The sequence below is a fragment of the Arabidopsis lyrata genome, assembly GCF_000004255.2.
Source record: "Arabidopsis lyrata subsp. lyrata unplaced genomic scaffold ARALYscaffold_2, whole genome shotgun sequence".
In the NCBI taxonomy this organism is placed as follows: domain Eukaryota; kingdom Viridiplantae; phylum Streptophyta; class Magnoliopsida; order Brassicales; family Brassicaceae; genus Arabidopsis; species Arabidopsis lyrata.
The window spans coordinates 11,009,178-11,031,305 of NW_003302554.1; the positions used below are offsets into that span (position 1 = coordinate 11,009,178).

General features: G+C 34.0%; 2 protein-coding genes across 2 annotated transcripts; both read left to right on the forward strand.

The window, feature by feature from the left end:
* Window positions 1–2,973: 2,973 nt before the first annotated feature.
* LOC9323093 (transcription factor MYB114) lies at window positions 2,974–4,820 on the forward strand. The gene is made up of 4 exons (XM_002886982.2): window positions 2,974–3,699; window positions 3,850–3,979; window positions 4,071–4,545; window positions 4,637–4,820. Exons 1-4 carry the CDS (start codon window positions 3,579–3,581, stop codon window positions 4,676–4,678), a joined length of 768 nt encoding a protein of 255 aa, XP_002887028.1. The 5' UTR covers window positions 2,974–3,578; the 3' UTR covers window positions 4,679–4,820.
* Window positions 4,821–18,610: 13,790 nt separating this feature from the next.
* On the forward strand, window positions 18,611–20,371 carry LOC9323095 (transcription factor MYB113). Its single transcript, XM_002886984.2, has 3 exons — window positions 18,611–19,195; window positions 19,481–19,610; window positions 19,685–20,371. Exons 1-3 carry the CDS (start codon window positions 19,075–19,077, stop codon window positions 20,181–20,183), a joined length of 750 nt encoding a protein of 249 aa, XP_002887030.1. The 5' UTR covers window positions 18,611–19,074; the 3' UTR covers window positions 20,184–20,371.
* Window positions 20,372–22,128: the final 1,757 nt, after the last annotated feature.

Below are 22,128 nucleotides of genomic sequence, written 5' to 3' on the forward strand. Positions count from 1 at the left end.
TCGAAGATGCTCACTATCCTTTCTACTGACATCACAACTGCTCCATGACATCTTCGGTTTCGTTCCATCAACAAACATATTTCATCATTCCGAGATGGTGCAATCTTGTTCACACGGTTTTTCCCCTAAATACTGGTTTAAGTTGAGCGCATAATTCTTTCAAAGCTAAACGGCACTCAAACCCAAAATAAAATGTAACAGTCACCAAGTACTATACATTTGACAATTACCGTTGCATCACTTTTACATAAAATAAAAAATGGTCCTGCATGAAAGATTGGACTCATGTCAATAATACATATATTTTTGGGACCAGATATTCTTAGAAAATATCATTAGCTGAACTTGTTTTAAGCCATATATTCCTTTTGCTAGAGGGTATAATCGTTCTGCCACATTTTAATTTTAGGCCACAAAAAAAGTTGCTTGTGAATTTTATTTTTTCAGGAGATACTCTGAAAACAATCATATAAAATTTTGTTTTTGAATACTTTTCTACTTATCAAAAGCAAATAATTTTGTAGTTGTATGTCTTTTTTTTTTTTTTGAATTTAATGTTAAATATATTCAAAAAAAAAATAACGTTTGTTACAGCTTAATGCAGACAGTTTTTTAAAAAAAGACTCATAAATCAAAACGGAAAGAAATTATTTTTGAAAATTCCTTGTGGCAAACCAGACTTATATACCCGTTGCGTATCTGGTGTTGCCTCCACTGCGGATCGTACTTAATCGATTCCGGACGTTCTTGTCTATCATTTTTATCAGCTTCTCTTCAATTTAATCAGACTTGTATGTCTTTAAGTCTCGTTCATCTGATTTTTCCATGGTATAATTTGGTCTACAGAAATTAAAATTTTTTTAGGAAACAGCATTAAATTATAAATACTCGAAAGAAAATATTTTGACAGCAATCAGAAATAACGAAATGTCTCTTTGATGGGTCCAAAATGAAAATCAAGAAAAAAAAACAAAAAGAAGAGATGGACAAAACTGGGACTTCTGTACGATGTATCTTACCGCTTTTATGAGCTTATTTCTTATATATAAACTTTATTCGCCGACAAACGATCAGGTACTATTTATAGACAACAAATTCGTTCTACTACTTTTGACCACATATGCTAATGTAGCAAACGATTCCATCCACGGCCGGCCTAGACCTAAAGCCCAGTAAACAGATGCTTTAGGCAACAAATCGTATATTTATTTTAAAAGGCATCAAAATATTAAAAGCTTCTTGTAGTCTAGTGGTATTTAGGACGTCTGAAGGTTAATGGTCGTGGGTTCGATCCCTGGCAAACGAAGATTTTAACATTTTTTTATTTTTACTTGTTGTAAATGGGCATCAAATTTTGTTGGGCTTTAGGCATCATGAATCTTTGGGCCAGCTCCATCTGTAAAATCCTGATGCCCTTCATCCATGGCCTCTAACGTTTTTGTTCCTTAACTAGTTTAGTCTAAAACTATACAAATATTTATTAGAATCTCTGAAATATCACTGCCTTTGTCGATTTTCTTAATACCAAAACATTAAAATTCTCAAAATACTTAAAATACTACGTTGCATAATGTTCAAACGCAATAATTATTTTATCCAAATCTAAAAAGCTTAAATCCTTTAATAACACACAAATCCGTTAAAGCCATCCCATGAAATTCTTCGTCTCGCGTTCTAGACACTTACACCATAAGGTAGAACACGCACTAAGATTTACATGGGGAGAGTGTGAGTACAAAGATACTTGGTCAGGTCGATCACATCCATCCACTATAACAGATAATATTAGACCATCCACCGTGTAACATTACCTACCGTGGCTCGGAGCTTAGATGGTTAACGGTAGTTCCGGTGGCTCGGAGCTTAGATGGCTGGTGCGGGTTCTGGGTTCAGAGGTTTGGTTGAGCCACCATCTTCTGGATCTGCCGCTTCTGGCATCCACAAGCCCGGATTGAAGTTTTATTGGCTCTGGTTAATCGGAAAGGTTTGGTTTAAGAAAATTGGGGATAAATCCAGGTACGTCGGGTTGCTAGGTCGGGATTCGTCGTCGTCGAACCTGCTGTCGGAGGGGCTAGCTTTCTGGGAGATCTGTGGCGGGCTTGGTTCGTCGGAGGAAGGCGAGTGTGGTCGGGAACCGAAATCTCTCGGCTGTGTTCTAGCTCCTTTGAGGCTTCCACGAAGCTGTGGTCTTGATTTCGCCGGATCTAAGGTTCCGGTCTCTTTGCGGCAGATGATCAACAGGATTCGAGCCTTTTTGATTTTTCCGGCGAGTTTTCCGTTTAACCATTTTTGTAACTGTTTCGATTTTCTGTGTAGGCCTTGGCCCAAGCCCATTTAGGTAGTTGGGTATATTAATATAAGTTATTTTCAAAAAAAAAAAAAAAAAAAAAAAAAGAAAAAAACCTTTACCTACCGTGTCTAAGTCTAACTACACATACCATTTTTTTTTTTTATCACAATATAAATTAACATGAATTAAGCAAATCGTTTTATCCATTACCATAATCAAGCTCGTAATCAGTATGAATTATCCATAAACCATAGTCCATTATCCATAACCACGAACCATATAAATACCCATGATCAATGAACCATAACCGTAACCATGAAGCATATTGCCCAAGCATCCGTGGTCTAGTGGCAGAGGAAGCTTTGGGAAAGGGTGAAACTCCCAAACCTGAGTTCGATTCTCCCTGGAAACAAAAACACATTTGTTTGGCAAGTCTGTCAGTTGGGCTTTGGCCCAATTGGTTTACCTGGTAGCCAGAAATGCAGGCGGCCTGACTACCCCCTGGCACTTAGTCGGAAGGCATTCCAAACTCGGGATAGGCAGAGTGGTAGTCCGTAAGAGTCTAACCGTTAACACGGTGGAACAGTCCACTATGTTGCACCTCGGTGCGTTCCTACCGGGACCGACCGGATAGCCGATAGGGTTTATAAAAAAAAAAAAAAAAAAAAAAACCATGAAGCATATCCATAACTGTGATAGTTAGACGATAGTCTTAGTCTTTGTACTAAGGATCTAAGGGTAGCTTAGGTGAATGGGCCAAGAAAGAATATTGCTGGGCTCGGTTCCTAGAGGTTCAACTCTTAATGGGCTCGGTTTTGGACAAACAAAAAAAAAAGCTGTCTAAGTCTTAACGTGATTTTGCAAGAAGATACAAAAATGACCAAAACATGATTTTGCAAGAAGATACAAAAATGACCCAAACGCCTGCATAGAAGCAATCTAAATCATTTTGTTTTAAATCCCTTAGAAAATGCTTACTTTTAAAAAATGTTTTTGATAAAAATAAGACATTCTTTATTCATTTTCCCTATTATATAAGTAGTTGCCTATACATGTAAATTTGTAAGATATCCTCTAGTCTTAGTCACCGGAACAAAACTAGTTTGGCAAAAAAGAAAATTGAAATGTGGATATCAGACACGCACGTCTCTTCCCCAAGCCCCTCAAACACTCACACTCGCTATAAGTCATCCAAGGATTTGTGAAGCCACAATATTCTCGACCCTTGATTTATACATTTCTTACACAATTTAGTTAGATCGATAGCAATAATATTTATCTTTGATCTATGGAGGGTTCGTCCGAAGGGTTAAGAAAAGGTGCATGGACTGCTGAAGAAGATAGTCTCTTGAGGCAATGTATTGATAAATATGGAGAAGGCAAATGGAACAAACTTCCTTTAAGAGCTGGTATATGTTATATATTACACATAATTTAACCAATCATTTATTTTCTTATTTATCTAAAATAAAAAAAAAAATTAACGAATGGGCTTTTGTTGGTTCACACTTCACAGTAAGCATACTTAATAGAGTTCATCTCAATTATTGGTTGTGTAGGGTTAAACCGATGCAGTAAGAGCTGTAGAGAAAGATGGTTGAACTACTTAAAGCCAAGTATCAAAAGAGGAAAATTTGGCTCGGACGAAGTTGATCTTCTCCTTCGCCTTCATAAGCTTTTAGGAAATAGGTTTATATTCCTTAGACACAAATCTAAATTATTTACATAATGTAATGATCCACTACTAAGTCATCTACCATTCGTTTAAATGCATGCTTAGGTGGTCACTCATTGCTGGTAGATTGCCTGGTCGAACCGCTAATGATGTCAAGAATTACTGGACCACTCATTTCGGTAAGAAGCAAGAACCGTGTTGTACTAGCAAAACAAGAAAGAGATATATTACTTGTTCAGCTGCCTCACCAGCCCAAAAACTTAGTGTTATAAAGCCTCGACCTCAATCATACAACCGCTGCAGCCAGCTTATCGGGCAAAAAGAAGTTGAGCTTGGCGAAGTAAGCAACAAAGATGGTAGTATCACATATAACAAAGATAAGTTTATGAACAGTCTAATGGATGGAGAGAGTATGTGGTGGGAGAGTCTGCTGGAAGAGAGCCAAGTCGCAGATGGAATGGGTCCCGTAGCTACTACGACCAATGAGGCAGACAATTTTTTTATCAATTCAATGTTTTCAACGTTAGACGTTGAGCAACTTTGGAGTCTGTTCAATTCAGATACTAGAGAGGTTGATAAGGTTATTACTCAATGATTATATTAGGTTTGATTTGAACTAGTTTAATTAATTAATGAGAGTTTACGTTCATAAAAATCTTTAAAATTTTCAGGTGCTATATGAATTCAACAATGACAATGATCAAAGGATCTGATCGTTTGGTAATAAATTCACAGGAGAACTCAGCCATTCATCTGTCATCACTTGGTTTGTTTTGTTTGGCTATATGTGTTATGTGCTTAGATATTTACTATATGCTTTGATGTCCAAGTAACTTGTATGTTCTTAATTATTTACAAATTATAGTTTTTTTGGGACATTTGCAAGGATAATATCCAACAAAAAAATTTGTAATTAAGAAAATAACCAAAGAAAAAAGAGTGTGAAATTTATATGTAATCTACAATATATACGACTATATCACAATATAAATGTAGTTTGTTATGGATACTAGATTTTATTCCGCGGTATACCGCGGATCGAATTTTTAACTAAAAAAAAAATTAAATTGTATTTTTTTTAATATTGTTTATTTTGTTAAGTGTTTAAGATTGCATAATTGTATTTTGATTGTTGATTTTAAGATTTCATCTGTGCTATTAATACCGTCCCGTATTAATATCGATCCAAATCCGTTCCACTATATAACCCCGTCCCGTGAAATTAAACATCATTTTGTTATTTTTAAGAATATTTTATTTAATAGACATATAATTCGAGTCAATTTAAAAGTTTGATTTTATATATATATATATATATTTTAAATTTTAGTTAATAATAATGAATTCTATATAATGATTTCTGAATTAATTGCGTATGACCGACGGTCAAGATTGAAGATTAAAAACCGGATTAAGATTTGAATGGCAACGATTAAATGTAGGGATTGTTGAGATCTTTTAAAAAAATAGAATTGAATATGAATGTAATTGTGGCAACGCTTAGTTATGCTTAATATATTAGGTTAAGATTTTTGGAAATTATTTTTTATGTTAATATCTTTGATTTAATTTTAAAAATCTAAATAATTAATGTCAATGACATTTGGTCGTAATTAAGTTAGAACTCCATAATTTATTTCATAAATGTCTCTAAAATGTATATATAGATTTAAGTATATATTCGTTACACCATCATATAGTATAGTCCAATATTATGCAATTCAAGTATTAGTAAACATCTCCGCTCAAAGCTTCGCCATATCAGCTCAGTCTTCTCTTTCACACGCGTGTCCAAAGCCTCCAACGAGTGTTGTGGACTTTCATCCTCTTAATGTGTCACTTACTTAATTTTTCATTTTAGTGTTATATCCTTATATAATTTAATAAAATTGGCTAGTTTTGTAAATTACCCAAACCTTTTCATATTTGGCACAAAAAAAAAAACAATTATGGATATCAAATATGCACGTACGTTACTTCTTTAAGCGGTGACCAAAAGTGGTGTTAAAAAAAAACATCAACTCATATAAATATCAAAACAAAGACGCGCAAGGAATCGGATTACCGGGCTGCATGATAAAAACGGGATTTGATCTGCAGAGGATAAAAATATTCAAAATATAGCGGTTTTTTATTTTAAGGATTTGTTTACTACAAGTAAGCCCGAGGAAAAAAAAAAAAAAAGTAAGCCCAAGGCTTTTGAGGAGTTTTTGACAGAAATACAAAGTCTGATTACGGATCAGGTTAATAATTTTCTAACGGCACCTGCTACGGAGAGTGAGGTGAGAACAACTCTGTTTATGATGCATCCAGAAAAATCGCCAGGGCCCGATGGCATGACAGCCTTATTTTTCAAAAGGCTTGGATTACAATTAAATCAGATCTTCTTGTTCTGGTTAATTTTTTTTAGAGGATGGAATTTTTGACAAACGGTTAAATACGACAAACATTTGTCTGATTCCAAAAACAGAAAGACCGACACGGATGACAGAATTACGGCCGATAAGTCTATGCAATGTGGGCTATAAAATTATATCGAAGATTTTTTGTCAAAGATTTAAAACGGTTTTACCAAAACTTATTTCGAAAACACAATTGGCTTTTGTCGAAGGACGGTTGATTTCAGATAATATACTTATTGCACAAGAGATGTTTCATGGGTTGAGAACTAACCTGTCATGTAAGAGAAAATTCATGGCAATTAAAATTGATATGAGTAAAGCTTATGATAGGGTGGAATGGATTTTCGTTGAGAAGGTTCTACGAAAATTGGGTTCTACGAGAAATGGATTGACTGGATAATGTGGTGTATTACAACAGTTCAATATAGAGTGCTTCTTAATGGGCAACCTAGAGGACTAATTGTACCAGCAGAAAGGGGATTACGACAAGGAGACCCACTATCTCCTTATTTATTCATCCTTTGTATAGATGTGCTAATTGCGAATATCCGGAAAGCAGAAAGGGAAAAAATAATTACGGGTATTAAGATAGCAAATGCAAGCCCTTTGGTTTCACATCTGTTATTTGCGGATGATAGTTTATTCTTTTGTAAAGCAAACAAGGACCAGTGTGAGGTAATTTTGGGGATTTTAAAGAAGTATGAAGCAGTCTCAGGACAACAGATTAACTTTTTAAAATCCTCGATTCAGTTTGGGCATAAGGTAGATGAGGATATCAAGGATGAAATCAAATCTAACTTGGGAATCACTAATATCGGTGAGATGGGTTCTTATCTCGGTTTGCCGGAGAGTTTGGATGGATCTAAAACAAAAAATTTCCCTTTTGTCAGAGATAGATTGCAAACAAGAATTAACGCGGATGGTCAGCAAAAATTTTTGTCGAAAGGTGGAAAAGAAGTAATGATTAAATCGGTAGCTGCAGTATTACCAACTTATGTTATGTCGTGCTTCAGGCTACCAAAAACAATCACTTCTAAACTTACTAGTGCGGTTGCTAAATTTTGGTGGAGGTCAAATGGGGATTCCAGAGGTATGCACTGGATGGTTTGGAACAAGTTGTGCAATAGCAAATCGGAAGGAGGGTTAGATTTTCAGAATGTAGACGATTCTAATTCAGCTCTATTAGCCAAACAATTATGGCGGTTGATTACGGTTCCAGAGTCTCTTTTTGCGAATGTGTTTAAAGAGCGGTACTTTCAGAAATCCAATCCCTTGGAAAATATAAAATCATACTCGCCATAAAGATGACGTAGTATCTGTTCAGTTAGATCTCTGGTTAATAAAAGACTTATTAAAAGGGTCGGATCGGGGACATCCATCTCAGTTTGGGAGGATCTCTGAATTCCAGCTCAATTACCGAGACCAGCAAAGAGTAATGGTTCACGTGTTGACCCATTGTTAAAAGTTAACAATCTTATAGATAGTCGGTCGAATTTTTGGAATATTGCTCTCTTGGAGGAGATCTTTGATCCAGAAGATGTCGCCCTAATAAGTGCCTTACATGTGGGTACGCTAACTAAGGAAGATACACTGGGTTGGCATTTTACAAAATCTGGAAAATATACAGTCAAATCACGATATCATACCACAAGGTTAGAAAATTTGGAGACCAATTTATCTTTGATTGGCCCAGATATCAAACCGTTAAAAACACATTCTTGGCAAGTGCAGTGTCCACCTAAAATACGTCACTTTTGTGGTAAATCATAACGGGTTGTGTACCAGTTACTGAAAATTTGTGGAAAAGAGGAATTGATTATTACATAGGCTGTGCCAGATGTGGCGAACCAGTGGAAACAATCAATCATACACTCTTTCAATGCCATCCGACACGACAGGTTTGTGCACTTTCCCAGATTCCTACGGCAATGGGAATTTTTCCAACGGAATCTTTTTTTGCGAATTTGGACTACTTATTTTGGAGAATACCTTCAGAATTTGATTTTTCAGCCTTTCCATGGATAATCTGGTATATTTGGAAAGCAAGAAATGAAAAAATCTTTGAAAATATTGATAAAGATCCGTTAGAGGTATTACGGTTAGCGGAAAAATGAGCACAATTATGGCAGTCAGCCCAAATCGAGCTTCATCATGAAACTAATGGTATTATGGAATTGGTAACTCGTTCTTGAGTGGGGGATGTTTCACTTGATTCGAATTATTCTGAATGCCGTTGCTTTGTGGATGGATCGTGGAAAGAAAGTGATAAGTTTTCCGGTGCAGGACGGTTTTGTACATCATCAAACGGAGAACCACCAACCATGGGAGCTGCCAACCTCCGTAGAAGTCTATCTCTATTACATACAAAATTCGAGGCTCTTTTATGGGCGATGAAGTGTATGATTGGTGCAGATAATCAAGAGGTACAGTTCCTTACAGACTGTTCTAATCTGGTGAAATGGTGTCTTCTCTAACCGAATGGCCTGCGTTTTCAGTGTATTTAGAGGAATTCCAGAGCGACAAGATCACAAGAAAACACTTCATTTGCGACTGTGAAAATGGTCGCTAAACGGTCGCAAAAGAGGGTTTTGCAACTGAATAACGACTATTTCCATTAGTCGCAAAAAAACGGTCGCAAAATTTCTTTGTCTCATTATAGTCGCTAATTTGCGATTATTTAGCGACTATAAATATATCGTCGCAGATTAACGACTAATCTGTGACAGGCGAATATCGTTGCAAATTTGCGACGAAAGAGCAACGAACGGACGTTAGCGACTCATTTGCGACTGTAATAACCTTACATATTTGGGCCCAATTTGTGATTCGTTTGCGACCGTTTCACTACAAGAAAAACATATATTAATAATAATTGTATATATATAATAATAATTCTGTAATTTATTCTAGTTATTTATATTTTCTATAACATTTTACTTTTATTAATTATTTTAATTATATTAAATTATGATTAATGCTTTTTTGGGGATAAATTGATATATTAAAAATAAAAATATCAAATTTATTATTATCTAGTATATGAAACAATGATAAAAAATCTATATTACAAAAAATACGATAATTAAAAAATAAAAATACATTCTCAAAATCACAAAGCGTTGTCGTCTTCTTCCCCATCTTAAGCTACAAAATCATTCGTATTCCCATCATGTTCAGGAGTTTCCCAGCCATCTCCGGCTTTGAGGAGCTTTTTTGTGAACGCCGGAACTCGGAAGTGCCGAGAACTCTTTTTTCTCCGAGCCAACTAGATCACCTCGCCTTCTTCCTCCTCCAATTCGATACTGCAATAGAGAAGCCCAGCAAGAGAATACATTAGATCGATAAAAAACAATATGAAACTAATTATATATGTGAATTCAACCAATGAATACATATTGAAAATAGCTCCGTACTAATAAACAGGTCTCAGATTTCAAAATCGAGATTCTCCCATATAGCCGAGATGTCGTGGGTTGAAGCTGAGATCCCCAAATCAAAACTAATTTGATAATCGATTCAATTGCATGGTAGAATTAGAATATGGTATAGTTGGATAATCGATTGAAGAAGAAAAAAAAAGACGACGAAAGAGACGACTAAGAAGAGGAGAAAGAGGGAAGAAGTGAAAAGAAGAGCTTAAAAAAGGGTTAATTTGTGTCCGTTAGATTCGTTTTCATCAACGGTTCATATTGGAAACGTTGTGATCCCTACTTTATTGACTTAGCCAATGAGATAATAAAGAGAAGTTGAAATTTGTATCCCTTGGATTCACTCTAATCAATGGTCTATATTAAAAACTGTGTGATCCTTGTCTAAATGAGTTAACCAATGACAGTTTTTTCTATTTGCATTTTTAACGTTTAGCATTGTTTTGTTAATTTTTCACATTTAATTAACAGATTAGTTTTGCAATATGTTGTAAATTCATGAAAATAAATTAGATATTCTAAAACTATTTTATGACATATAACACATGTAATCAACTTCATTTGCAAAAATAGTTATATTTTAGTTTTATAGTTTTTTTTTTTAATGATTGATTATATATAGTTAAGTATTAGAATTCATAATTTAGTGTTTGGGATTTAAGTTTAAAGATTTGATATTTGAATTAGAAAATGATGAAAAATAAATTCAAAATTTGTAATAAGTGTTGGTTTTAGAGTTTAGTATAAGTGTTTAGGTTTTAAAGTTTAGAATTTACAAAAACTTATACTTGAATTTTTTTGTCATACAGTTTGATATTAATTTTTAATAATTTAGAATAACAAATTTAGTGTTGATGATTTAAACATGTTCATAAGTCCTAACATGAGGGTTCGTTTTAGTCGCAAAATGGTACCAAAGTAAAAAAATTAGGGGGAATCTAAACCGCCCAAACACTTAGCGAAAATCTTAGAAATTTCACATTTAGTACCTAAATAGTCGCAATTATGGTCGGCAAATAGTTGCACAAATTGTCACAATATAGTCGCTAAATGGTAAACAGTTCCAAAATAGTGGCAAATTTGCAACTAGATTGTGACTATAATCTATAGTCACAACGCAAAAGGAGAGGTATACACATTGCAATCCAAAATGGTTATATATAGCACTCTATAACACTCATATTAGGGTTATAGAGGACATATATTAGTTTAAGGTTACAAAACTTTGCAAAACTCAAGTAATTTCATATTCAGTACCAAAATAGTCGCAATGGTAGTCGGTATATAGTTGCAACAATGGTCGCAAAATAGTCGCACAATGGGAAATCGTTCCAAAATGGTGGCAAATTTGCGACGTTTGTGTGACTGTGGTCTATTAGTCACAAGGCAAAATTTAGAAATCTACACATTTCGATCCAAAATGGTGACATATATCACTCTATAACACTCATATTAGGGTTATAGAGGACATATATTAGTTTAAGGTTACAAAACTTTGCAAAACTCAAGTAATTTAGAGTTTTTACTAAATCCCTAAACATTACTCATATGAGTAATGTAATATCATAAAGAGATTTGTTTGTTTTTGATGTTTTGTTTCTAAACATCAGTATTTATGACTTTGGTTAAAATTTTCTTAATGAGTAATATCAAATAAGTGTAGAAATGTTTAACTTTATATGTAAGCAAATTTAAAAGGTGAAAATTGAAAAAACAAGAATCGAGAGTTGGTAAATAGTCGCAAATAGGTCGCAATCTCAGGTGCTTGTCGCAAAACAGTCGCAAAATCTTCAGGTGCTAGTCACAAAATACCGACTATTTAGCGACTAAGAGAAAATTGGTGGAGACAATAAGCGTTTCAATATACGTTTGTCGCAACACGGTTGTTACATCGTCGCTCTTTTGAGACTAAAGCGTAACTATAATAAGTGGTCGTTACATCGTCGCTCTTTTGAGACTAAATTGCGACTACCACTTCTGACCAAATAACTAGTCGCACATCAGTCGCACGTTTGCGACTGAATTGTGACCAAAACATTTTAGTCTGTCATCGGTCGCAAATATGTCGCTAATGGACGACTAATTACCGACTGTTTTGTTTAGTCGCTGATTTGCGACTAATGTACTTCCATATTGTTTTTCGTCAGTAAATAGTCGCAATAACGTCGGTAAATAGTCGCAGAGATTTGCGACTAAATATTTATTCGCAAAAGTTAGTTGCAAAACGCAGGTTTTCTTGTAGAGAAAGAATTCTCATCCTTCTCTTTATCTTTAATTTCTCGTAATGCTAATGTAAAAGCGGATAATCTAGCAATAAAGATTCGTGCAGAACCGCATGTAAACAACATTCCCCAGGAATGACTCTTTTGACCTCTAATTAATTTCGGATGACAAAAAAAAAGAAAAAAAATCATAGATAACCTTTAATAAATATGTGAGAGTAAAGAGGGTTAATAGCTCTCTTTTAAAGAATAGTCCCTTTACAAATGGGAAGTCGATCTACGGGTGCATATACAACATTTCTTTTGAATTGGGATTTGTCCCAAGACCAAACTCTACTTGGATACATATAAAATAACGTTTATAAAATACTAATCATCATAAATTATACTAACTTTCTTACAAGTTATAATTTAGTTTGTAGATTATAACTCATAATTAATAATTCAAAACGTAGTCTCGTTTATTTTATCTTTGTTTTCAAACCTTATGTTAATAAACAAAAGCATTTAACCACTATATTTTCAATTATTATAAAAAAAAAAGTTCAAAGGGTTAATAATTTTTTTTATGAAAGGGCCGTAGGCCAATGTTTCTATTTTTTCTACATAGCCACGGGCTGCCTCACCTGGTCAAACACACTACCGACCTTACACATTCTCTATATAGATATCCCTCCCAAGGATTCGTTAAGCCACAACACACTCTTTCTTGACCAATTTTAAACTTCTATAAATAACTAGTTTTTTTGGGTCCATCAATGGGGTTCGTCCAAAGGGTTGACCAAAGGTGCATGGACTGCTGAATTAAGAAGATAGTCTCTTGAGCGGTGAGCCAGTCTGCCAGTGTATCATTAAGTATGGAGAGGGAAAAAAAAAAAAAAAAAAAAAAAAAAAAAAAAAAAAAAAGTATGGAGAGGGCAGATGGCGCCAAGTTCCTTTTAGCTAGAGCTGGTATATATTTTATATTCTTAGTTTCGAATGAAAATATTAATTAAGAAGTGGCTGCACAACTATTTTTTTCATGTTTTCAGGTATGCACGATGAAAAATCCGGTATGTTGTCCACATAAATAGTGAACTTATACGATCATACCATTACCAAAGATTTCCATCAGTAATCAGTAGACTAATATGCATTAATTCCAAACCTAACTAACCATAAAGCATCCTAATCATCAATTTTCATTAGCTATGAATGCTAAGCACTAACTAAGATCTTTCGGAAATTTCATCAAACACCTTCTGGGTATGAAATTTCTTATGATTTAAACTAGCTTAATCAAGACTAATCTAGCACTAAGAAAACCTAAAGAGTAAGGATATATTAAGATTAAGCCCTAAACATCTTGAATCAATCGACAAGCACCCTAATCTACTAAACCTAAAGGCTCAAAAAAGACTACTCACTCAAAACCATGAAAATTTAAGGAATTGTCATTAATCCTTGAAGATTCATGTTAGAAGAAGAGCAGAAGAGGTAGATAAGAGAAGGAATCTAAAGAGCTACTTATATAAAAGCAAGAATCACAAGAGTTTATAGTTGATTACAAAGAAAAATTAATAAAACTAGACTTAGGTAGCTTTAGAAATCTTAAAATTAGGTTTAGAACATATTTATAGAGAAAATAAAACAAACAGGGTCAACCCGGAACACACCGGGTTTTGACCCGGTTTAAACACCTAATCGACTAGGCAATCGACCGGTTGGTCGATTGCTTTCCCGATTGCCTCTTGTCCACGGCTCTGGCCTTGACCCAATCGACCAGTTGGTTGATTGGTTCCATGATCCTCTTGATTCCTTACTTCTTCACTTCTTTTAGTTCCACTTTGCCCCATTAGCTTCCAAAACTCCATATTCCACTCCAAAAACCTAAAAGTAAGAAATGCAATGCAAATATGCACTTAAGGACCTAAACATGAATAAAAAATGATGGAAAACTAAGAGAAACAAAGTTAGAAAAGATGCAAAAACACAATATATCACTAAGTACAATAGAGGAAAGTTTAGCTTTGATATAGTTGATCTTTCCTTCGTCTTCATAAACTTCTATGAAAGAGGTTTATGTTTTTCATACATAATGATGAAAATTTAGCTTTGATGAAGTTACTTACATAATGTAATGATCCAACACTAATTAATTAATATACACATCGTTTGAATGCATTCTTAGGTGGTCACTGATTGCAGGTATATTGCCTGATCAGACTGCTAATGATGTCAAGAATTACTATAACACCAATTTGGATAAGAAGAAAGAAATGTGTTGTAAAAGGAAAATGAGAAAGAGAGAAGCTACTTCTTTAGCCACCACAAGGGCCGAAAAAATCAATGTTATAAGGCTTCGACCTCGATCCTTTTCCAGCGGACTCAGTGGCCAGTTAGAAGTTGGCCTTGGCGAAGGTAAGCACCAAAGTTGACGAAAAATGTGAGTTTGTGAAAGATCAATAGGATGGAGAGACTAGGTGGTGGGAGAGTTTGTTGGAAGAGAGCCAAGAGGCAAGATGCAGTAGGTCTCGTAGCTAATACAATCGACAAGGCAGCCAATTATTTAATAAAATAATTAGTATATATAGAATTATTTATTAGTATATATCATTTGTATATACTATGTGCTATATAGAATTATGTACGTATATTAATTATATAGTAATAATGTTAAATACAAAAATGCAAAGTATGAAAGAAGTTAAAGGAAAATAAAGATATGAAAGATAAAAGGTTCACAGTCCTTATTCTCGAGCTGTGGAAATTGTAATGGGTTTGATTGGTTATAGCTTTACAAACCTGTACAAAACATATAGCTTTGACAGTTACCAATCACAAAAACTTTATCAAAAACGTTACAAACAGTTTTACTCTCAGCTTTTTTTGTACAGCTTTCTTGTACAGTTCTTTCATACAGTTTTGCACTATTCCGGTAAAACTTACAGCTCCAGCTAACAGCTAAAAAATTTGTACAGCTTTTGGTTACCAATCAGACCCAATATATACAGCCAAAAAACAAGGTACTGTGCCGACTGTACTTTCACATATAGCCTTTAGAGTTTTGCATTTCACCAATCAGACTTTAATGATTTTTTTCTTATTTTTAAAGTATTCACAGTGCAACTGCCCACAACTTTTTATTTTCTCTTCTTTTTTCCATTTTTTTATGAAGTCACAAAAATGGGACTTTTGGTTGTTGTACAAAAAAAAAAAGATAATATTTACTTTTTTAATAAATATCACCTATGTTTTGGGAAAAACTACAAAATCTACCACTTATTCCCAATTTCTTTCAAAATCTACCACATTCTTTCCCTTCTTTCAACTCATACCACATTTAGTATTTGAATTACTAATTTGCCCCCCTTTATTTATCTTCCCAATTTATCTCTCCTTCCTATTTATCTCCCCTTCCTATTTATATCTCCTACAACATTAGCTTCCCTATTTATCTCTCTCTCCCTCGAAATACGTGCACTTTAACCAAGAAACATTATATCTCTTGAGACTAAACAATTAACTTTCGTTTTTGTCTCCAGATCTTGTCCCCGATTGGAAATTCTCTGTTGCGTCTAGATCTTGTCCCCGATTTCATCATCTTTTTATTATCATTAATCCCACATCTTGTCCACCAATAGTTCTCATTTAAGGGTTTCGAATTTTATTTAGATTTTTTACCATCTATTTTGGTCCATAGATTAGTTGAGCATTATTGTCTTCACCTACCCGGATTATTGAATTTTTTTTCCTTCTATTGCAAAATAACAAAATGATCCAGTTGTCCCCGAGTACTATTACTCATTCTATCTGAACTTGTCTCCGATCTAATTCTATTACCCATTCGATCTGAACTTATCCTCGATCTAATTCTATTACACATTCTACTGAATTTGTCCCCGATCTAATTATATTTCTCATTCGATCTAAACTTGTCCTCATATAACATACTTCCTCTGTTTCACAAAGAGTGTCATTTTATAGTTTTGCACACAGATTAAGAAAACATTAAATTTTTTGTTTTTTCTAAACAAAAACATCATTAACTATATACCTAAACATAATCTGTCCAATAGTAAAACAATATGCAGAATACTAATAGTCATAAAACATAAAAATCATTAAATTTTGCATTGAAAACCTAAAACGACACTCTTTGTGAAACAAAAATAAAACCTTAAAACGACACTCTTTATGAAACGGAAGGAGTATTATTTAAATAAAATTGTATGCAATTGTAAACGTGCAACATTTATTGCAACTTGTCCCTTTATCTGACAAAGCAGTCTGTCTCTTTATCTGACACACCAGTCTGTCCCTTTATCTGACACAACAATCTGTCACCATCAAGGACAATTTCGTCCACAATTTGCATGTGGCAATGAAATGTGGTATGATTTTGAAAACTCTTTTCCAATTGTTGTAGATTTTGAAAGCCACTTTTCAAAAAGTGGTACATTTTGCAAGATTCTCTATGTTTTGCTAGCAGTACCATTATTTAGCTAAATATAAATATTTTAAAGAGATTAATTAAATAAATGAATTTATTTAATAATATAAAAAAAATTGTATATACAGAAATTTACATAAATTTATTTATTTAATTATATTTATGGAAATTAATAGTCACAACAGCCAATCAGACTTTTATCAAAATTGAAAGTAATAGTTACAGTATTTACAGCCAGAATCTCTACAACCAAAATTTTACAGTTAAGTGTATAGTAACAGTCGTTACCAATCGGCCCCAAGATTTTCTAAAGTTTGGGTTGTAGTTTTTTAAATAACATGTAAAGCATGATTAGTTACGTTATAGTGCTGTTATAATATTTTTGGCTGTGGAAAGTTTCTACAGCCACTACCAATCATCCCCAAAATAGCTTTTGTAAGCTCTTGATGACGAGTTTACAAAAGTTATTTTGTCTCTGGTTTGTAACGCTTCTCTCGTCAGTCTATGAAACAAAAGATACCTTTTCAATCGTTGAGTTTAAGAATAATTGAACTATTTCTGCAGGGGCGGTCTTGAGTGGTGTTAGCCCTAAAGTGAAAACAATGAAACTACCCAATTATAAAAGATTGTAAGTTACAGAGTTTGAGGTCAAGACTAATCTCAACCACTCCTTGATTTTACATACACTTTTAAAAGAAATGTTGTCTTGGAAGTATTCGTATATTTCTTACGTAATGGATCGGTTTGTTGGACTTTAAATCTTTGCTGAACCGCCTAATTTTATTAATAATTAAACTCGCCGACGAGTATGGGAGTGATCCTTGCATAAAAGCATTTGAAAAGTTTAGCAGATCTCTAATAAATTAAGCTTTTAAGATACTAAGAGTTGAGAGAAAAGGAAATGATATTCTTACTATTCTTCTTTTAATGAGTATACTTTGATGGCCAAATGGCCTTTTTGTATATAAAGCTTACACAGTAGATGTACTTAGAATAACCATCATATTGTTTTGCAGAGAACGACTGCCAATGGGCTTTGTATCTTGTACCAGGCCAAGCTTGAAATTTCATTCAGGCTTATGTTGTTATGTTGTTTCTTGTGTTTGCGTTATTTTGTTGTTTTTTTCTTGTTGCTGTTGTTTCGCTCGAGGTCTTACACAATATTGAAATGCTCATTAAAAATTTTAAGATCAGAGATTTAAAATGAGCATTTTTTTTTTTTTTTGATATACCCGATCGGCTGATCCGGTAAGTTCCAGGGGAAACGCACCGAAATGCTTCCATGTGGACTCGTCACCAACACTTAGGTGTTGGTTTTACACTTTTAAAAGAAATGCTGTCTTGGAAGTATTCGTATATTTTGTTACTTAACAAAAGATGACCTTACAATACGCTCTCGTCTTTTTGTGCACCAAAATATGGCAAACAGCTACAACTTACTCTCTCTCTTTTTCACGTTGTAAGGTAGGTTCGTATAAAGACCATTTTCTTATCTGAATTTGTGGCCCAACTTTCTCTTGCAAGGTAAACAAAGTTTCCCAAATGCATGAGAAACTATTCATTTTGATTATAACTTTATCAAAACTGGTTTCCATATCTCCTTAAATATTTTAATTTTTAAATAGTTTCAAGAATACTTAAGGTTTGTTCGACGTTCGGTCATTCTTTCAAATCAAGGAGCCTGAACTTTGAAACGCTTATGCGACACGATGATCGAGCAAGGCACCACCAAGTCATCAACTGATTCAAAAAGTGATCAATCATGGATCCCAATCTATGATGACACTCATTATGTAATGTGGCCCATCACCAAGGCTGATGCATTTTTTAATAAATTCAACTTGGTTCAACTCAAATATGTATTTTAAGCAGCTTCTAGACATATTCAAAGGTTTTTCTCTTTTCATTTATTTTTAACAATATAATAATATTATTCGCTGTTCAAACATTCAAGTCTGTCTGGAGTATATATTAAAGACCTACAAAAAGAAATTGACTTTTCAATCACTAGCAAGACATGCTAAACAATCGGCCGAACTACTTAGGACATGATGAATGTAAGAAAGTTAAAAGCTATGGAAATATAATTTGTAAGAAGAAAGATTAGTATTAAAAAAAAAAAGAGAATTCAAGCCATTCTGAAAATGGGGAGGTCATCTTTAGCAGGTCCAAGAAATATGTCTCGAACCAGAAACAGGAGATTTACGGCTAAAGTGATCACCAAAGGCATACAGCTTATTTAACCTCTCTATTTTTTTTTTTTCTATTTCATGTGCAAGAGACTATTCTCTTGTAAATCATACAAACCGTCCTCAGCCAATCATTAATCATCCATCCTATTTATCTTTCTTTTTTCTTTTATAAATACGGTAAAAAGATGAAGAGACTAGCTGCTAGGTGTAGTGAATCATTTCTCTAGTCTACATCAATAGCAAAAGAAACAAACTTAGCAAATTAAGCATGATATAAATGTGGATATCAAACATGCCAGTCACATGTATGTATACATTAGCTCATACACTCATTCTCTCTATAAGACCTCCAAGAATTTGTAAAAGGTTCACACATGCCACTTATAAAGTACTAAATACGTTGTGAGACAATTTTAATATTTATCTTTGGTCCATGGAAAATTCATTCAAAGGTTTGAGAAAAGGTACATGGACTGCTGAAGAAGATAGTCTCTTGAGGCAGTGCATTGATAAGTATGGAGAAAGCAAATGGCACCAGGTTCCTTTAAGAGCTGGTATTTTATTTCACACATATATAATTAATCACTAGAAATTTTCTTTCCATCTACATAATATTCGAAAGGTTAATTAACAAACGCATATTGATAGTTTCTTCATGAAACAAAAGTCAGACGCCAACCTATGTAAAGTCGTTAACTTCTTTCATTGGTTTTTCTTTTAGTAATTGAACAAAGGGAAATTTCTACACGAAGACGTGTTTTTGAGTGTGAATAGTACATTATTTATATTAGTGTGCATAGATTATTTATGATAATCAATGTCGACTGTTGGTTTTATAGGGCTAAATCGGTGCCGAAAGAGTTGTAGACTAAGATGGTTGAACTATTTGAAGCCAAGTATTAAGAGAGGAAAATTTTGCTCTGATGAAGTAGACCTTCTTCTTCGCCTGCACAAGCTTCTAGGAAATAGGTATATTTTACTCACTACCGTTTTATTTCGGGTCCATAAATTCAATACTAATGTATATGTTCGACAATGCTTAGATGGTCCTTGATTGCTGGTCGATTGCCTGGTCGGACTGCTAACGATATCAAGAATTATTGGAACACCCATTTGAGTAAGAAGCATGATGAACTATGTTGTAAGACGAAGATGATAAACAGAAACATTACTTCCCATCCTACTACTTCGGCCCAAAAAATCGATGTTTTAAAGCCTCGACCTCGATCCTTCTCCGATAAAAATAGTTGCAACGATCTCAATGTCCTGCCAAAAGTTGACGTAGTTCCTTCATGGTTTGGACTCAACAACAATAATGTTTGTGAAAGGAGTATCACATGTAACAAAGATGAGCAGAAAGATAAGCTTACTAATAATCTAATGGATGGAGATAATACTTGGTGGGAGAGTTTACTGGAGGAGAGTCAAGAGGCAGATTTATTCGGTCCAGAAGCTACGATAACAGAAAAAGGAGAGACCTCGGCGTTTGACGTTTCGAAACTTTGGGGTTTGTTTCATGAAGAGACGGTGGAACTAAATTAGTGTTGCTCACCTGTGTGTAGGGTTGCTTTTATGAATTTGAACGAATAATCACCGGCATTTTTAACTATTTTTATGTGATGCTTGGAGCGAAACTAATATTACATGCTGTGGTTTTGGAACTCCGTGAATTACGGGCTTTGGCCCAGAACCTCTTGGTATTAAAAAAAAATAATAATAATGCAATTTTTCTGTTTTTTTTTGTAAATTATATATATATATATATATATATATATATATATATGGCTTTTTAAAAATAATCTTTACATTGAATATTTGTATTCACTTTTTTTAAATGTATACTGTATAAATTTAAATTAAAGGTGGCAGCAGTTGTTCCAATATAACTTAACACGAGTTAACCATCAAGAAAATCACAAGCAGAAGGAACTTTTAAACCAAGAAGATATATAAGGTTTAATAAGGTTGTATGGTCCGAAAGTTAGCAATTTGTCAGTTCGTTAGGAGGAATGACGAATTGTTTAACATTAGGGTTTCTAAGATTTAAATCGATGATCAAAAGAAATCGAGGAACTTTTGGTTCTTTGAAGTTATTATATTTTGTTGTGTGAGGTGATGCGAAGAGAGTGAAGAAAGGATATTTCTGTGACGAAAGATAAAGAGACAACATTGAGCAATTGAGAGAGAGAAAGATGAGATAATCAAGTCAACATTATTGATGTACATGTCCTTTCGAGGATTATGTGGGGTTTCATTCTATCTTCACTCTATCTTCTTTCTCCCTTTTTTATATATGTTTGGGTATGTGTTATGTGCTTAGTCCATACCTAACTATAAATCTCGTGAAAAAAATAACGATCAAAATAGGTTAAATTAACTTCTTATAAATAGATCAACTAAGAAAGTAATAATTTCATAATACTTTCTTATCTTATCTTTTATTTTGGTCAAAACTTTCTTATCTTTCCTAATTAAAAAAAAAAAAAAAAAATTCAATTTTCGTGGCAAGAAATTAACAATTACAGAAGGATTTGTATATCACGTTCCTCCTGGCGCACCCTCGGGCACGCCTCAGTGCAAGAATCTCCAATGATTTGTTCTCTCTAGCTAACTCATCAGATCATACGTTCTCTGTCTATCACTAGATATGTCCTAGAGTTCTTCTTATAAATTGCAGGTTCAAACGCGTCATACTGCTAACACACTCGTTGATCACGTTACGCTAACAATTATGCTAGCTAGTCTCACTCTCTTATCCTGACAAGATGAATAAGGGAGTGGAGAGAAGTATCTAGGGATAAATTTTATCTATTAGGATTTGATCTATCACAGCCCAACACATGACCACACCCAAAGAAGTTTTCCTTAATTGGTAGTAATTCCTACATTAGTCCAATGGGAGACACACATAAGAAATGATACGTGCAGCGGGAGGAAAAATACCCTTATGCATGAAAGGTTGGTGAAAATATTATATGATGAGCACATTTTCTAAGGAAATAGTATTAAAGGTATAATTTTCTCTAACGCACTAATGTGGATACTCCGGTTTTGTGAAGTGGTAGCTTAGTGCCGCCAACCTATTCCACACGTGGCTTCGAACGTAAACCGAGAAGAGGACTACTCTCGCTCCACACGTTCTTGGTACCCGATACATGAATTTAGATGAGGTACTCATTTATAATTACATTTTATAACAATATTTCTCGTAATCCCCAATCAAACTTCCATGTGATCCTCGAATTTCTTTAACAATTTTCTAACGCGAATAATGTCGATTTTCTTCGGGTTCATGTCGGTCGCACAGTATATAAAGTTATGAACTAAAAGTCTAAAAATGCATGGGACAAAAACAAAAACTCTTTAAACTTCTTGTCGTTATTATTATTATAGGTTATCATGTATCAATTAACACGTGGGTTTTGGCAAACAAGAGCCACCGGAAAGGAACTTGTGATTGAATAGTATTATATACATAAGGGTTACA

Excerpts from the sequence above, each read along its gene's own strand:
- LOC9323093 (XM_002886982.2), top strand. The coding sequence starts at position 3,579 with ATGGAGGGTTCGTCCGAAGGGTTAAGAAAAGGTGCATGGACTGCTGAA. Across the intron at positions 3,980-4,070 it reads CATAAGCTTTTAGGAAATAG|GTGGTCACTCATTGCTGGTA; the intron begins GTTTATATTCCT and ends ATGCATGCTTAG. Across the intron at positions 4,546-4,636 it reads ATACTAGAGAGGTTGATAAG|GTGCTATATGAATTCAACAA; the intron begins GTTATTACTCAA and ends TAAAATTTTCAG.
- LOC9323095 (XM_002886984.2), top strand. The coding sequence starts at position 19,075 with ATGGAAAATTCATTCAAAGGTTTGAGAAAAGGTACATGGACTGCTGAA. Across the intron at positions 19,196-19,480 it reads CCAGGTTCCTTTAAGAGCTG|GGCTAAATCGGTGCCGAAAG; the intron begins GTATTTTATTTC and ends TTGGTTTTATAG. Across the intron at positions 19,611-19,684 it reads CACAAGCTTCTAGGAAATAG|ATGGTCCTTGATTGCTGGTC; the intron begins GTATATTTTACT and ends GACAATGCTTAG.